The sequence below is a fragment of the Leiobunum rupestre genome, chromosome 11 (genome assembly GCF_980474605.1).
Source record: "Leiobunum rupestre chromosome 11, qqLeiRupe1.1.hap1, whole genome shotgun sequence".
In the NCBI taxonomy this organism is placed as follows: domain Eukaryota; kingdom Metazoa; phylum Arthropoda; class Arachnida; order Opiliones; family Sclerosomatidae; genus Leiobunum; species Leiobunum rupestre.
In genome coordinates this window covers 40,019,819-40,038,436 of record NC_143394.1, presented here as the reverse complement: position 1 = coordinate 40,038,436, position 18,618 = coordinate 40,019,819, and the positions used below count along the sequence as shown (strand labels likewise).

The 18,618-nt window shown below is 34.4% G+C and overlaps 1 protein-coding gene across 13 annotated transcripts in view; it reads left to right on the top strand.

Annotated features, from left to right (window-relative positions):
* The window catches only part of Rbp6 (RNA-binding protein 6), a 429,839-nt gene that overhangs the window by 125,894 nt on the left and 285,327 nt on the right, over nt 1-18,618 (top strand). For all 13 annotated transcript variants that reach the window (XR_016477331.1, XR_016477330.1, XR_016477332.1 and 10 more), the window contains 2 exons: nt 655-739; nt 6,759-6,800. Coding sequence is in view for 10 of the 13 variants with exons in the window: in XM_090163569.1 (XP_090019695.1) it covers nt 655-739; nt 6,759-6,800 (127 nt within the window). In the remaining 3 variants the exon portion in view is untranslated. The remainder of the gene's footprint in view (nt 1-654; nt 740-6,758; nt 6,801-18,618) is intronic.

The window sequence follows — 18,618 nt, the reverse complement described above, 5'->3', positions numbered from 1 at the left end:
GCTGTGGTGAAGACGATGATACTTTTTTTTAGCACCGAAACTCTTTTGGACTAATTTAGCGATTAATTTAGCTTTCTTTTTCGCTAACCGAAAGACGTTGGACGATTTCATTTCGGTTCCAAACGACTAGGGAGACTAAGCCCTAACCCCCGAAATTTGGAATACGTTAGTCGCTGTACAATACCCTAAGCGTAGTCTTTTAAATTGAGTCATAAATTCAGCGGGAATTGTAAGGGGGGGGGGGGGCTAGCGAAAGTGGAGGGAAAGGCAGTGAGTAGGCGCGTCGACCAACACTGTCCCCGTGTATATATAGTGAACTGAGCGAGAGCAATTTACAAAAGCAATTAAATTTAGCAGCATCTCGTTATACGCAAAGGCTTACCTGTCTATATATATTTCCCAGTCTGTGTTTTGTTTTAAATATTTTAGGAGCTCCGCTCAGAATAGGATTTAGCTTTTCGGGGGAATATTGTAAATCGTCGTTGAACAGATGCTTATCTAGAATTCGCCCTCGTTTTCAAACTTGTCAAAAATTTGTGTATTTTTGCTATAATCTCGAATCTTATTCACGTTGAACTGTCAGTTTGTCGCCCGTGTGTGTGTGTGTGTTTATTATACAGTTGACTTAATCCATTTTTGTATCTCTCTTTGCAGGGGATTTGGTTTCGTAACGTTTTCCGACCCAGCTAGCGTAGATAAAGTTTTAGCTAATGGACCCCATGAACTAGATGGGAAAAAGGTGAGATATTTTTCAATTATTTCTACGACTATACTCGGTTGCAATCTTAAATAGGGTTATAGGTAAAATCGCTTTTAACTTATTTTATTTAATTTAACCAAACTTGTGGCACTTTGTAAAAACTCGGAACAACTCCTTCTGCGTTGAGTTTGCAAGTTCTCTTCCTATTGCTTAAAGAGGTTTTAACCCAGTGTTACCTAAATGTCACTTTTTTAGAATAAAGTCCATGTCAGTGGCAAATATGGCAAAAAGTTACAAATAGTGACTAATCATCAGTAAATGCATTTAAATGATGTAAATAATATCTTTCAGATATGTAGTATCACTTACATGTGAGATAATGTTTCGGTTTTTCACAAAAGAACCATTAAAAACACCTTAAAGATATATAGCCGACGAATTCAAACTCAAAATCGCTGAAAAATAGCCAAAAGAAATAAATTGATTGGGCTATAATTGAGTTTCTAGCCCAAAACCAGGCAACTAATCCAGTATATTTGTCTAAAATAGCACAAATATATTTTTCTTTTGTATGTTTTTTTATTATTAAAATTTATTATTGGCCACTATTTGGCATATTAGTATTATTCGCCATGACGGTATTTACCACTTTTGGTAACATTATTTGACACCAGACATTTACCACTTCGGAAAACTTTCCCCTTTCTATAAAAACTTTTTGAAGTTAACGGCAATAGTTAGTGTAGGGAGCTGTTGGCTCACTTAGCATGAAGGACTTGCCACCACCCTCCTACGCGTTGCAACCCGGCCAACCGAAATAATCATTTTAAAGTTCGCTGGATGACCTAGGCCTAAGGTGGTGCCTTGGATATTAGCCTAGCAGATTATTAAATATTATTATTATTATAACATTATCAAGTATTGATATCTTTGGCCAAATTATATTAAAATTTTTTCCAAGGTTGTAACTCAGTATAGTTCTTTTCTGTGTTAATGTTTGCCAAAATGTTCTTGGTATAAACGCTTCGTTTGATTTAATCCACTTTGTTGGCGTATTGCAAAATGATGTAATTTTCATTTACGCTATAATATCGAAACGTTGTGTTTTTACGTGGGAGTAGGTTAACGAGTGAAAAATTCACTTACACCTTTACATATCATTTTTATTTCGAAAATAAGGGTAGAAAACTTGGCTCTAGCCATTTGTCTGTACAAATGTAAAGCGAAATAAAGTATACCTTAACAAGAAACTATTTAGGTTATTGAGAACGTACGAGTCTATCCGTTAAGTGAAGGAATCGGTACTTACCTAGGCAAGTCTGAAACGCCATCTGCTGGGAATTTGTCTCTATAAATTAAGAGCCCCCAGAGGTCCTATAATTCCTATAAAATCCTATATTTTCAAAAATGTCCTATAACATCCTATATTTTTAGCAAAATCCCTAAAAATCCTATTAAATTCTATAATTTTGATATTGTGCCCATTTCAATTCCCGCCACTCAGTTAAATTGCTAGATTTAGCTTTTGGATAAATCCCTATACAAAGTCATTCTAGTCTTTACTTTTGTTATTGTTAACATGGTTAGCTATTAGTTTATTTGGGTGATAAAATCGTTAAATAGTTTTTAAGTGAATATCAAAGATTTATTTATCTAATTATAGATTTTGTTTTTATGTGCATAAAGTTCGTAATGAAATAGCATTTAAATCCAATAAAATCCTATGATTAAAAAAATAGCCCTATAAAGTCCTACTTTTTTAAAAGTATAATCCTATTTTCCCATAAAAAGAAATTGAAGATTTGAGAGGGGACCCTGTAAATAGAATTGAGAATAAATTTGTCTGTTTATAATTAATTAAATATTATCGTTAAAATCCGCTTTAATTAAAAAGTTACTAGCACTTATTTAAGAAAGATAAAAGAAAACATATGTACGGCCGATACTAGATGGCGCATTTCCGTTTAGGAAAAGAACTTACAAGGAGACATCCCGAAGTGTAACCCACCGATTTTGTTCAAACTCGGGGGATTGGTAGACCTTCATGTATCATAAAAAATCCTAAAGGGAATTTATTCAATGGGCAACCGTTTTGCCATGGCAACGAAAAACATTTTTGACAACAAAAAATTTTAATTTTCCTATTGAAAATAACATGGGATTCAGACCGATTCCTAGGCCCCCCCCCTTTCAAAAATTCGAAAATGCCAAAAATAGAAAAAATAGATAAAAATTGACAAAAAAAAACATCAACATTGATCAACTTTTGATCAATTTGAGGTCAAAATCCCATGTTATTTTCAATGGGAAAATTTAATATTTTGTGTTGTCAAAAACATTTTTCGTTGCCATGGCAAAACGGTTGCCCATTGAATAAATTCCCTTTAGGATTTTTCATGATACATGAAGGTCTACCAATCCCCCGAGTTTGAACAAAATCCGTGGGTTACACTTCGGGATGGTCTCCTTGTTAGGTAGACTCTTACGTCCTCAGTAATCTAACACATTCTTATCGACAACTATAGTTAATTTTAATTATTCTGATAGTTTTTAATTAAACTTCGCTGGGGGATGATAAACCAAAACTAGGTTATAAATCGTAATTTTCTGGGCAATACACTACAAATATCTGAAAACTCATCTGATAATCGACACGCTTTCGCCTTAGAAAACCCAGAAGATGGTTGTTAGGAGTACGCAAACAATTAGCTAGTGCGTCGGCGTATGTTGCTATCCTTCGTTGAAGCCTGTCTCGATCGTATTGCTGGCAAGGTTGCTTTAAAACTGCTCGTAAGTACTCTTATAATGCCGTACAAGTTTGGATTCCTCGCAGAGAGGCGGCGAGAAAACGGCCGGGTCGAGCATCGATTTTTAAGCCAGCTGTTTCCACCACGGATTAAGTTGGCAGCGGCGTGGCTGGCCGTCGGACGCTGTTACTTCCCTATCGGCTACTAGATGCTTACCCTGTTGCCAGCTTAGCCAAGCTGTTGGCTTAGGTCGTTACGTCCGATATATAGATATACCCGCGCTTGTATATATAGACTTCCTTCTCTTGTGTTTGCCCCTGTTTATAGGAAAGCTAAATGTCAGACTTCTTTTCTTGCCGCGCGTGATACCCCGGGCTTGGGGCTTCCGTGTAGAGGTACTTCTACGTTTCCAATTCTTCCTTCTTACCAGGGTTGGATCTTATTTAAATTTGATTTAAATCACGAATTAAAGGCGGTTTTAAAATCATACACGCAATGGAAATAAAACAATGGAAATGCGAAGCAAATCTCATAAAACTAAAATATTTAATAGTCAATTTAACAGGGTTCTCACACGTCAGGGAAAAGTCGGGGAATTTAAAAATGGGCCTAAAAAGTCAGGGATTTTGAAGAATTTGTTAAAATTCCGGGAAAAGTCAGGGAATTCAATTTTATTTTGACACTTTTTGAAGGTAATTTTAATCTAGATCTATGGCAAATTCTGTGATTATCATTTATTTCCTTGAAAGTTTGACTAATTTTTTCAACATTGCAAGAACCTTGCCCATTTCAAATCCCGCCACTCAAAATTGTTAGTTAAATTGCTAGGATAAATTCCTATACAAAGTCATTCTAGTCTCTACTTTTTTATTGTTAACATGGTTAGCTATTAGGATATTTTTGTGATAAAATGGTTAAATAGTTAGTAAATGAAATACTATATATAGTCCTATAAAATCCTATATTTTTAGAAATATATTTCCTATTTTTTCTATAAAAAATTTAAGATTTGAGTGGATGATAGGGTACCGACGCACTTATGTGAAATGTAATTACAAACGTATTTCATGAGCAATATTAGGAAAGGGATACACTTTTCTATAAGAAGATATATTATTTACTTATGCCCATAGCCTATATTCATTTTAGTAATATGAAAACCATTTCATAATGTTTTTCATATAAGTATGGGTTAATTTCGCACGCTACTGAACCCTTCCTTCTACGCGAATAGTTAATCATCCCATTTCTGGACACAGTCTCCCGAGTAACTCTACGCCATCTAGCGGAGAACGAAGGCAGTCTAATGGTCGGGTAAAAAATTACTTTTTAGTAAAAAATAGACGGAATAACAAAGACTTTTTTCCGGAGAAGAAAGAGATGAAGTTTAATTTAGTCCCCGCCGAGAAAAATAGCTCGCGTTGAAGAAAAATGAAACTTTTTTTCGTTATCGACGGTGGGTATCTTGCATCGGTTGCAACCGCCCTCTGCCGGTGCTTTTTTTTGGTTATGCGCTTCGCGATGCGCATTTTAAGATTTTTTAAGAGCCCACGGCGACAATTTTTTTTCAATGTAATTTTTCAAGCCGGTTATTGCAACGTACACCGGTATTTATAATCGGTTCTGATTAAACTCAATTCAAATTTCATTGCTTCGACGAGTAATTAATGGTGAACCCGGGTTAATTAAAACTCTTTTTATTAACTTATACGCGAATTGACGATCCAAACATTTAAGAATCAAGCCGAGGGCTATGGATAATATTTGTATCTTCATATTTTCGTAATGAAGCCTCGGTTTGTTTTGCCCCTCCGAGCCAATTATAAAAGTGGACGATCTTAAAATATCTCGGGTTAATTGGCCGATATAGCGTTCCCAGATTGTATCATTTCATACAAAACCAGTAGACCAAACGTGTAGTAGCGTAGACAGGGTTGCCAACGTATCTGGAAAACTTGCAATTTCTGGAAAAGTCGGGGAATTTGAATATGGGTATAAAATCAGGGAAAGTTCAAGGTAGTGCTCGGAATTGTTTATTCATTATCCACAAATTTTCCGATTTAAAAAACGTTGGTAAAAATAATATAATTTTAACTTATTTAATTATGTTTTTTACGCAACCAAGCATTTATTTGAATAAAAGTGGCATTTATTTAAATAATTGTTTGTTTTATTTAAATAATAGGCTTATTCACTTTCGATTATTTAAACATTTTACAATTTTTATTCAACTATTGGTTATTTATATAAATATTATTTAAATAATAGGCTTATTCACTTTCGATTATTTAAACATTTTACAATTTTTATTCAACTATTGGTTATTTAAATAAATATTATTTAAATATCGCCGAGCTTATTTTATTCATGGATAAAAATTATTCGAAATCCGAGCACTAGTTCAGGGAATTTGAATATGGGTATAAAAATCAGGGAAAGTTCAAGGAATTTAATTTCGGTTGCAAATAGGAAACTTTTACTAAAATATAGGTTAAAAAATACAAAATCTTTGCACAAAATAAGTCAGGAAAATAATAATAATAATCAACTAGGCTAATACCCGAGCGACTTTTGAAGCCATTAATTCAGGTGGCCGGGTTACAATGCGTAGGAGGGTGGTGGCAAGCTCTTCATGCCACGCGAGCCAACAGCTCCCTACACTTACTGTTACCGTTAACCTCCACAAGTTTTTATCTCCGGAGATGGTCAGGGAAAACCTGGAAAAGTCGGGTAATTTGATTGTGAAAAAACTGTGGCAACCCTGTGTGATATATTGTGTTCATAAGAGTTTATCATACGATATTAGCCTTTTTACCTCTCCGAGGGGACTTTGTACCCTAGGAGAGGTTATATAACCACCGTGTCTGTCTGTCTGTGGGTGGGTCTGTCTGTCAGGCCTGCGAACGCATTTTCGGGGCAATGGGTAGAATCAGGGAAAAGGTTTTTCCAAAAGCGCCCTCTTTTTGTCATTGGGTGTAGTATAATTTTTTAATCGGCCGGGATTCGAACCCGAGCCCTCTTACACGACAGGTGAGCGTTCTACCGCAGAACCACGGATACAGTTACGCTTCACTGAAAATTAAAAAATCTTCCGAGGAGAGGTATATTTTGGCTTGCCAACTTGTTAAAATCCTACGATAAATTTGTAAAAGTTACGATAAATCTTTCCGGTCAGGATGGCATCGAAGGATTTATCTTAATTGGTTAAAATTTCATATTCTAATTGGGAAATTATTTTTCTCTTTCATCTTTTCCGAATCGCTCCATCACGAACCGTCTCATTCAAAATGGATTTTTGGCCGAAAATTCAGATTGACCCAAAGATAGCGTTTCCGAAACGGGCACATCCGAAGGTGAGTAACCATTTCCTTTCGCGTCAGCGCTCTGCAAATCGGTTTCCCCACTCGTCCCAACTTTATTAACGGGGCCCGTCTGAAGGGGGTTAGGCTCGCCGGATTCAACGGCCGAGTGTATTACTATCTCTCCACCACCCCCCGTAATCACTTTAGCATAAATTTTAAAACCCGAAGCTTTTGATACTTATTAATTTTCTTCACTCCGTAAGGATTTTGAAGAGCGGAACGCTTTTGGGACCAAGGGGGGGACTGGGAGAATTCGTGGAAGGTAAAAGGATTTAACTTTTCCGAGTGTAATTTTACGATACTCTAATAAATTGAAGCGAGCCTTTTCTGGAAAAATATAAAAGGTGACCATGGACAGTAAATTAAGAGGACAGGTTTTCGATACCCTTCCACAGTGCATTTAATTTCTCCCCGCGTATCAATCAGCTCGAGAGACTCCCAGGGAGTATTGCAAGGTCGTTTGTACCACGTGATCTTAAAATTTCGAAATGGCAATCTAATGCGGTTGATATTGTTACGTAATTTTTTGCGCTTTATGTTTTAGTAATTTTTAATCTTGGTTTTTTAATTTAGTATATCACATTTAATCTATAAAAACGTGAAAAAATATCTTTTGGCGTAAAAATGTACTTTGTGTTTATCTTTTTTCTTTTTTCGAACGGTATCGTCCACTCTTAGCGATACTTGTTTTTTTTTTCAAATAACCTTGTGATTGGTTTACGGGGGCTAAAAACGAGGCTTTTTACCGATCCTCTAAAATCTACTATCCATGGGGGACGTAACCGGAATCTTGTCGAAATTTATAGAAGGAACACCTTAGTGTCGCTGATGTAAGAATTCGAAGGGGGAGGCCCGAAAAACAGTAAGAATTCGAAGGGAAAACAGTTATAGCTAAATTCTAAAAGGGAACGTAATCGGTGTTCTGACAATTTCCCCCACTGTCATCCTATCTCTAATCGAGTGTTAGAATTACCGATTTCGAAGATGGCTGATAATGTAGAGTCGTCGCTTTTTTTATTTCGTCCGTTATCTCGATTTATATACAAGCTCGCGACCAAGCTACCGTCCCGTTGACAGGCTGATACAATTTATTTGGTCGACGTGTTGGATAATAGTGTCATTACTCGAAGGGACCGGTAGAGGGGGCGACGGGCTGAGGGTAGAAGGATAGTTCCTAGTCCGCCTTGACGGCCGTGGCCGAAAGTGACAACCTTAGCTGAAAGTCAAGAGACTACGCTGTTTATAAAGCGGTGGCCGGGGTGTATTTGTCTACCTGCATCAGCGCCATCCACCGACGACCTTTCGGGGAAAGTGCCATTTTAAATTGGCCTTTTACGCCCTTCTAGATAAGGGACGCCAGGGGGCGGAGGAGAAGTTCGAAGTTGCGTGGTGGGTGGGGGGCAAGTTAGATAGAGGATGCGGCGCGTGACCCGTCCCCCCCCTTCTAGCCCGAAAATGACGTCTTTTTTAATCGCCGTCTTCCGCCTAAGCGATTGTAAAATTTAAATTTATACTTTTCTCGTGGCCTATATACACGTCGTTATAGTCTAGCCTTCTGTGTTGCCAGTTACCTGGTTTTCCCGCACGATTGGGCTTTTTTAAAAGTACGATGCGGTGATAATAGTGCCTAAATTCTCTTCATCTCTTCATTTCCGAGTAAACTAATACAGTAAATAATAATCATAAAAATTAAAAAACCACTTTTACGTATTCACTACGTAAAAGTGGTTTTTAATTTTTTATTATTATTAGTGTTAATACGTAGGGTTAGTATCTTCGATTTTATGTATACCACAGTAACTATATTAGAAAAAATTAAAATTATTATCAATATAAAAATTATTTGGACGCGAATTTGGTTAGTTCCATTTCATCAATAATAGGCTACAGAATGGACTGCCTTTATCAACACCAAAAATTACCGATAATTTGGGCTATTGTTAGTATCCTCGATTTTATGTATACTCCATTAACTATTTTTAATATTCGAAAAAATTAAAAATAAGTTCGGAAATAATCTTTATTATTAATAATAAAATTATTTGGACGCGAATTTGGTTAGTTCCATTTTATCAATATTTGGCTACAAAATGGACTGCCTTTATCAACAGAAAAAATTACCGATAATTTGGGCTATTTTGAAACGGGGCGCTCATTTTGGGCTAGTTTAATTTTAATTTGGGCTGTGGATAGCGTCTTTTAAACCTGGCAGCTCAGTCTATCCCCATTCCGTTATATACCCGACTATAACCGTGTCTGGCAAGTCCTCCCTAAAAAAATGTCATTTGGGCACTAAATGCGCCAGTATGGTTTTAAAACTCTGGCGAGATATTTAATGTAGTCGTAGAGTCATTAGTAAAACGGCGGCCCACCCACACCGACTCTTTGGAAAATCTGTTTCGACGGTCTCAACTTATTAGTCTCCTCTTTTACGAAATATGTAGTCATTTTTCTTCATATTTGTTCGTTTTCTTCAATTCATGCTTCCTTTGATAAACGCAACTTTTCGAGAAAATCGTGATTTATTACTACACTCAAATTTTCTTTTTGAAAAAAAAAACATTGTTAAATATATATTTTTTTCGTTTTGTTTTGGTGACGGCGGCGACATTAAGGACGTTCGTAGTCTTCTTAATAATACATAAATCATTTTTATATTAATCTAGATTATGTCAATCCATATTAAACTTAGTTTATTATTGGTCGAACGACTTAAACCTACTATCCAGTTAGCTTGAAAATCTTTATTTGTTAGTAATTCTGAATGTTATCTAATTTAACTAAAGTTTTCTGGGTTGGTTGATCACACAGGGTATATAATATCGGTTTTTTGTGTGCGGTAATCGGAAGCCATCTTGGAAAATGGAGGATACTATTATATATAAAACCCGTAATTTTTTACTAATTTGCAGAAATATATTTTCTGGGTTGGTTGATCACTTTTCGTTGAAATTCGAAGACCGAAGCCATCTTGGAAAATGGAGGATACTATTAAATGTAACACCCGTAATTGTAGACTAATTTGGCAGAAATATATTTTCTGGGTTGGTTGATCACTTTTCGTTGAAATTCGAAGACCGAAGCCATCTTGGAAAATGGAGCATACTATTAAATGTAACACCCGTAATTGTAGACTAATTTGGCAGAAATATATTTTCTGGGTTGGTTGATCACTCGGGTTTATCCTTGTTTGAAATCCGAAAATCTTGGAAAATGGCGGATACCAGAAGTGATAATTTCGCAATATTTTAACAGATTTGGATTAAAATCTGACATCTAAGAATAGTAAAAAACTTAATTTCTTTTTGTAGATGAAATTGAAGAAGTATCGAGTTTTAAAAAAACACCATACCCCAGAAATAATTTCCCTTTTAAAGTAAAAAATACTAAACTTGCATTCGAAAATATGCAGGCGAACGCCAAATACCAATTCCCTTTAGTTAATTTTCAATTTACACAAATTAGGCGTCACAATAACGGCGCGTCTACTTCGCTTAAATATTTAAAAAATCATGTTGCAGGGCGATGAAAGGCAAATGATTAATGGATATGAAATAACAGACAGTACATTGTCGGAGGTCATGCTTGTAAATAACCTGTTAATTACTTAATGTAGCAGAATGCCCGTAATGGATGGTTGGCACGAAATAGGCTTCGCTCCCTTTCCTACGCGAGATTCCACGTGATTCTTACTCTGATGGACTCTGTTTTGCATAATCGTATTAGCTAGAATGGGGGGGCCCTTCTTGTATTGTCATAATTTATATCCCGGGGGGGGGGGGGGGGTGATAGCGTTTTTGCGCCACTGCAGGCGTGTTACCCAACGCAACGGTGTACGTCAACGATGCTCCTTCCTCGTTCATAATAGATTGGCGCTAATTTATGGATAGTCGCTTCCGTTTTTCTTTATGTACACGGTACACCGATACTTCCTGGCTTGACCCGCTCCTGCCATAATATTATCCCGCTTTTTGACGTGTACATTTTCGATACAATATAGTACACGAACACATTTTTATGTAGGCAATATTTTTTTAACAAAACCCAGCGTGGGGCTAAACCCGTTTTTTTTAAATAAAAAAATCCAATATGGTTAAAACCGGTTGTAATAGGGTTGTTAATTTTCCGGAAAAATAAAATGCGGAAAAATTTCCAGAAAATTTCCGGAAAAATAAAAAATTTAAACATAAATTACTTTTCAAGGGTTTTTAATGTTTTAAACTTTTTATCGATTTAAAATGACTAATATCAGTAAACATACTACAAAACATTAATAGTGTTACATTTCAACCAGTTTAAACTAGTCTATAGGTTTAGTTTTACTTTTAGATTAGAAAAAATGAGGTGAAAATGCCGCTTTATTTAAATTTGCAAACAATATATTAGGCAAATCATGGAATGAAAACGTTTTTAATATTTTTCGGAAAAATACGGAAAATGTTCCGGAAAAAAGGCCTCGGTAATTTTCCGCGGAAAATTTTCCGACTTACAACACTAGACCGTTGTAACCACTAATAAAAAATGCTCAAATTGATTATATATAGCCCTCATTACTTGAATTGACCGATTTCAAAATTAAGTTTTTGCTCGTGACATTACCTTTACATTGTGAGGTATAACAGACTTATTTATCCGCTTTTATACCCTAACATGGCGGCGTATTTTCGCACGAAAAATAAATTTTAAGATCCCCCAATTGCTTATATCTAGCCCTCATTACTTCGTAAGACGACGTAGAGACGACAAAAAGTGAAGGTGAAGTTTTAGTTTCGTTTTGAAATAAAAAATGCAGAATATTATATTCTACATTATTTATTTGAAATATATACTGTTTCAAATTTTCAATATTTCTAATTCATTACTCATTATTTTTTTTAATAAAAAAGTGGTTTTTATAAATGAATCAAATTTACTTATTTTTTAAATTTAACCAGTAATAACAGAGTCACCACAGGTCAGGGAAAAGTCGGATTTTGAAAGTAGTCCTACTAAGTCAGGGAAATTTAAGAATATGACAAACGTCATTGAAAAGTCAGGGAATTTAAACTAACCTGAAGAGTAACTTGCACTAAAATAAAAGTTGCAAAGTAAAAAGATTAAAGTCTGATATAACGGTAAAATATGACAAATTTTGGGTCTTAAAAAAGGTCAGGAAAAATTTATGAAAGTGGTCAGTGAATAGTCAATGAATTTGAAACTGAAATTTTTGTGGCCACACTGAATAATATCCTTTATTATTTATTATTTAAATTAAATAAATATAAAACTACTAAAATGGAATGAAAGTGTCAGTCGACTCTAGTAAATTTTATTTTATCTGATAAGGTAACCATCGTTTTTACGGTTGTTTTACTGTAATGATTAAATGTAATACAAGTATTTAATAGCAGGGTGAAATTTTCGGTGAAATCCCCGTTGTACGCAATGCTTGGCAATCGTCGACTTCCTGTACCAGATCGTCGCCTTAGTTCAAACAAAACGCGGTGTTTTTTTGTCGCGGTTGCCTCGTGACTCGCAATGCCATCCAAGTGGGGAAATGCTTCTAATTATTAATTAAACTCACCCTCGTTGGTGCTATTAAACGAGTGATTTCATTCATAATGAGGGAACGAGCCGCCTGCCTATAAATTATTAATGTGTAATTGGCCTCGAGCAATTCTCGGTACGTTTTCCCTATATTCCACTATATATCTTCGAGTCAAATACGGCGAAATATCTGATTTTCCATGCCAAGATTGTCATATGTATGTTTGCGTAGACGCGAAACCTGTTACCAAATTATACGTTGCTCATCCGAAATTAATCTAACAATTCCCATTTTATTCCCAAATTGGTAATTTAAATATTGACGCAAACAAGGCGCGAAAATTTAATATTTAAATTTTTACGCTTCAGGCCTATACCAATACTATCATCCTGAAGTTGTTAAACGTTCAATGATGTAAATATTTGTTTGAACCCATATTTCTTAATTGTTTCTAAGAAATATTTTAAGTTACAACAAAGGTCATTCAAGTTTATAAAAAAATATGTTCAAACAAAACATGTTTTACGTAACAATTGGAAAACAATTGCAAGTTGCTTAAAACGTTTTAAATAGTTTTACGCAGTTTTAAACATTTTTATCATAAGAAACGTTTTCGAGAATGTTTTTGTAATAATATTTTAATTCAAGTTCTATTCTTATGCGAAGTAAAGTTCAAAACACGTTTTTCTACGGTTTTTTTTAAAGATATATTTAAAAACAGTTTAAACAAACAAAAAATACAATGCCTCCTTGGGTTTTTGTTTTGGTGAAACACAATTTCCTTCCCAGATCTGCCTTAAATAGGGAATGTTAAACCCATTAAATCTTCTATAATTTAGGATAATTATTGAGATTGTTATAAATAAATGCATTCTTAATAATATAATTAATATATAATGCTTTGATAATCTGCTATTAAATTTCCTAATTTTCCCATATAGAGAAAATTCTATTATTTTTTCGGCTGATATAAAAATTCTTTCTTTTTAAGTTGGGATGATTTTTGTCCTTTATTAAAATGTAACGATGGAAGAGAAGAAATAATAACGTTAAGGACATTTTATATCGTGAGCGCTTGTTATAATATTTTTTGCTTGTCGGTCGTTCATTTTCGGGTATACGATGGTATTGTATAGGTAGCCTTTATTTTTACAAAGCATAGTCTAAGTCTTGGAAAAACTTGATTGCCTGTGAAGACAAAAAGCTCCCTCGGGGCCCGCGACGAAACAAAACTTTTTTATATTTTCATATATATATATATATATATATATATATATATATATATATATATATATATATATATATTTGTACCATCTTCCGACATAGCGTCAACGTGGAAATGTCTATAGAATCTTTAGATATTTTTATTATTTTTCTATGGACGATGGAAACTTAGATATTTTTTATAGAAAATTAGAAATATCGATATAGCATTCCAATAGCTTATAGAAATTGTATGGCCCCATGTAGTCTTTAAAAGTTTATAGAAAGTCAATTGGGAATCATTCTAAAAAATAACATTTGGAAAATACTTTTTAAAACTTACGTCGTTAGGTGCGAGTTTATTTATATACTTCTGGTTATACTTTTTTACCGATTCCCCTTTAATTTTAATTTCATTAATAAACACTTTTTGTTCAATAAAGAAATGTTAAATTAAAATAAAAACGTACCTTTTGTGACGAAATAACTTGTTTAACCTTAAATATCTGTACCGCTTATAGTCGCGTGATGTAGTTACATTTATTCCGGTGTTCGTAAATATTGTATTAGCACAAAAACGCGAAACGTAAACGTTTATACGGCATATAAAGCAAGCAGGCTGCAAAATAATACTTTATCTAAACTCTTGCTATTTATTTTATATTCCTAATTATTATTCGTAAACGCTATACGATAAACTCTCGCTAACACGAAATTTGTATTAAAAGTACAATACAATGGAAAAATGATTCCCCCTTTTCTTATATAGAAATTTAATGACATTTTCCCATTTTGGGAAATTTATAAATCGACAACAGATTCGTGTTTACTTTTCGACTGAGTTTAATAGTCAGGGCTGGTTTGTTAAGCTACACTGTGGTGGGTTTAAATTTGTTATTTCCCTATTAACAAAGCTAACTCTCTTTTTCAATTTTGAAATTCGTAAAAATAGGAAATTATTATACCATAAGTTTATAGTTACGTTTCGCGTAAGTGTCCCAAGAGCATCATTGTTGGAATGACGGCCTCACATTTTAATGGTCTCATATAAGTCATTAGGCTTAGTCACAGTGAGCTGGTGCCAGCCTGGTGGAGGAAGCCCTATCAAGGCCATAATTTGTTTTAAGTTGCCAATTTTCCTAACTGGAGGCGCTTTCCTTATTGGATATGGCGGTAATTCTACGTCACTCCACACCTAACTGAAATTAACTATATCAACTGACTGACGTATTTATAGACTTATGGTTCCACGTACAGTTAACATTGGTTTTAATATAATTATAACGAGTCCAATGATGTACATTTTGTTAGGAAAGTGTTAAAAGTTGAGCAAATTGCAAAGGTTTATGGTGCACGCATCGGGCGATGGTCTTAGCATAACTTGAAAACATTATTAATTTATTAACACTTGTGATGCTATCAAAACAGATAATCTGATTTTTTTGGTACACTTACATCTTAAGTTGCGTATAAGACGCTTATATTATTAGGGTATGACGTAAATTTTACGTCACGCCTTATATAGCTCTTTAGTAATTACTACTACTAACTCAAGGAACGTAATTGTACACTTATGTAACTACATTTTATACTGTTCATTTTACAAAAATAAAATAAAAACTTCAAAACTTAAAAATACCAAAAATAAACCTTTTTAGTACTTGGTTAGATTAAATTTGAAAAAGTGTTCTGGTTGGAATATTTTTTTCGGTTTCTTCGTATTACACGTTTTGTATTTTTCTTTATTCAAGCCTTAAGAGTAGTATTTGAGAAAAGTCGAGAGGGAGTGGGGGGGTTAGGAAGATGTATTTGAGGATTCCTAATTACCTTATGTATACGGACCCGAGCCTTACCTTACTATTTCAACATTAAGCTTTCTTTCGCGGGATAAAAAGATTCGCCCTAAGATAAGCTGTTTCGCGCTCCGAGTTGGTTTTAGGGTTGGGAAAAAATGCATTAATTTCGAGGAGAGAGAGAGAGCCGACTATATCTTTTTCATTCTGCATAGGAGTCATTGATTCCCCGAGAATGTTTTGTTGCTATTGTATCAAAGTCACTCGTCAGTTAGGTCGATCCCGTCTCGAGCCGAGCGCGGCTTTGTTATCGCGGGACAGTCCAAATGAGACCAGGCCAGGGCAGGGGGGTTAACAGAAGGGGTGCTAGAAGAATAGCCAGACCCTTCGCCGTGCTTCGTTAGGTTTCACGTCCCCCCCCCCTCCAAAATCCGCGTCTCACGCGCTCGTGTGAATGCGCGGTTTTTTTTTAAACTTTATATTCGTCTAAAACATTAGGGATCATCACGACCTTTAAATAGCGCGTCGATCGTGGCCTAAAATACGTCGCTTTGTAATAGATTTTTTCCTCTCGTTTGACCGGTCGTTTTACTTTCCTTTCATTTTTAGTCCTAGCCTAAATAATCGTTTCAAACGTGGGCTTATACAACCGTTTGTTTGGTGTTAATATTTAATATTACTACCACTAAAATTGATTTAAAATTTAACCAGATATGCATAATATCCAGGGAAAAGTCAGGGAATTTAAAAATGGGCCTAAAAAGTCAGGGAAATGTCAGGGAATTTAAAAATGCGTTTAAAAAGTCAGGGAAATGTCAGGGAATTTTAAGAACTGGTAAAAATTCAGGGAAAAGTCAGGGAATTCAATTTTATCTGGGCACTTTATGAAGGTAATTTAACTCTAGATCTATGACCAATTCCACGATTATCATTTATTTCCTTGACTGTTTGGCTAATTTTTTCAACATTGCAATAACCTTTTTACTGAAATATAAGTTCATCTAAATTTATTAACTTCTGATAAAAGTAAAATATAAAAGAAAAATTTTGGCCTTAATAAGTCAGGGAAAATCTGTTAAAATGGTCAGGGAATAGTCAGGGAATTTGAATCGGAAAATTTTGTGGCAACCCTGTTATTTTTAACTTCATTTGTTATTAAAATTCATATTTCCTTCGTGGTTAATAAACGTCCTAAAACACGAATCATAATATTCCTCCTTTGAAACTAAAATTAATTTTAAGACAATTTTTGTAAATTATTTGTTTGTATACTTTAAGAGGTGTATATTTTCCGGGATATCTCCAACGTTTATCGTCTGAAGCTAAGTATCCTAAAATTTAGTTACTGATAATAACTACGTAACGGTAGACATTTATTTGGTTCAGTAATTTTTCCCCATAAACATATTTTGGAAAATAACACATTTCAAATATTATCAATTAAATTATTTCCAAAACAAAAGTTTTAAAAAAAATATTGTCATTTCACGCTCATACACATGAAGCAGAATTTTAAAAACTCCAAAACAAAGCATTGTCGCAATGGAACCGGAATAATTTTACGTCGCTCTCCACACCTTGGATCGACGAGTAAAAAAATATTTTGATTTATTTATACCCCGCTTAACTCAGAGCCAAAGCGAAGCAAGTCTACAAAGCTATATTTGAGAATAGCTACTTTTCCTTACAATCTAGAATAAAAACATTACTAATATAATACTGGAAATTTAAATTAAATTTAAAAAAGGAGTTTCAATCTAATTTAGTAACGTGTGTACGTCTGATTAGTTATTTTGACCAACTTCGTGATTTATCACTTTGTGATCTCCAATTGATTTATATCACTATTTCTGTGATCTCCATTGATTTCTCACAATATTTCTGTGATATCCAATTGATTTTCCATAATATTTGTGTGTGATCTCCCTTATTATCACAATATTTCTGTGATCTCCAATTTATTTATCACTTTCTTTGATCTCCCTTGATTTCTCACAATATTTCTGTGATCTCCATTGATTTCTCACAATATTTCTGGGGTCTCCATTGATTTCTGTGATATCCAATTTATTTTCCATAATATTTGTGTGATCTCCCTTGAATTATCACAATATTTCTGTGATATCCAATTGATTTCTCACTTTCTGTGATATCCCTTGATTTCTCACAATATTTCTGTGGTCTCCGTTGATTTCTCACTATTTCTGTGAGCTCCCTGGATTTTTCACTATTTCTGTGATATCCAATTTATTTTCCATAATATTTGTGTGATCTCCCTTGATTTCTCACTATTTCTGTGATTTCCTTTGGTTTCTCACTATTTCTGTGATCTTCAATTGATTTTTAACTATTTCTGTGATCTCCCTTGGTTTCTCACAATATTTCTGTGATCTTCAATTGATTTCTCACTATTTATGTGATCTTCAATTGATTTCTCACTATTTATGTGATCTTCAATTGATTTCTCACTATTTATGTGATCTTCAATTGATTTCTCACTATTTATGTGATCTCACTTGGTTTCTCACAATATTTCTGTGATCTTCAATTGGTTTCTCACAATATTTCTGTGATCTTCAATTGATTTCTCACTATTTATGTGATCTCACTTTATCACCATATTTCGGTGAACTCTCTTGATTTCTCACAATATTTATGATTTCTAACCGTACTCTGTGATTTCCTTTGGTTTTTAACAAAAATTCCATAATTTCTAACAATACTTCTGTGATTTCCAGTATTTTGGGTTAATTTCCCAGTAATGCTAAAAAATCGAATTTCCGACAAAAGTCAATTGCTTGATTTTGTCTCTCGGGTAGCGACAGACGAAAAGCTCAATTTAAATAATTATTCCCGTCTATAATTTTTATTTTATTTTTTGCTCATTATCCGCCGATTGTAATATTATATTTATATCGCTCTCACTCTATTTAAGGACTGGTTTTTGCCGAACGCCTTTCGAGGAAGCGAAATTGTTCCACTCTGATTGCCTTCTAAATTTTAGGAATCTCTTCCCTCCTTTCGTCTAATTTTTTAAAGCGGTTAAAACCCAAATTAGGGGTACCAGTTTCGACACTTGGTTCCCTCCTCCCCCGAACCCAGTTTTCTGCTACTCCGATACCTTGTAAACAAAATAGTTTTGTTTGGGTTAATAGATCCTGTCTGTATACGCTGTTGATTTTATAAAAAGGGTTATTCACCTTTAATGTCAAATATTTTACGAGGTTCGTAGCTAATTGAACGTTTTAATGAAGTACATAAGCTAATTATTACAGACTCCCATCAA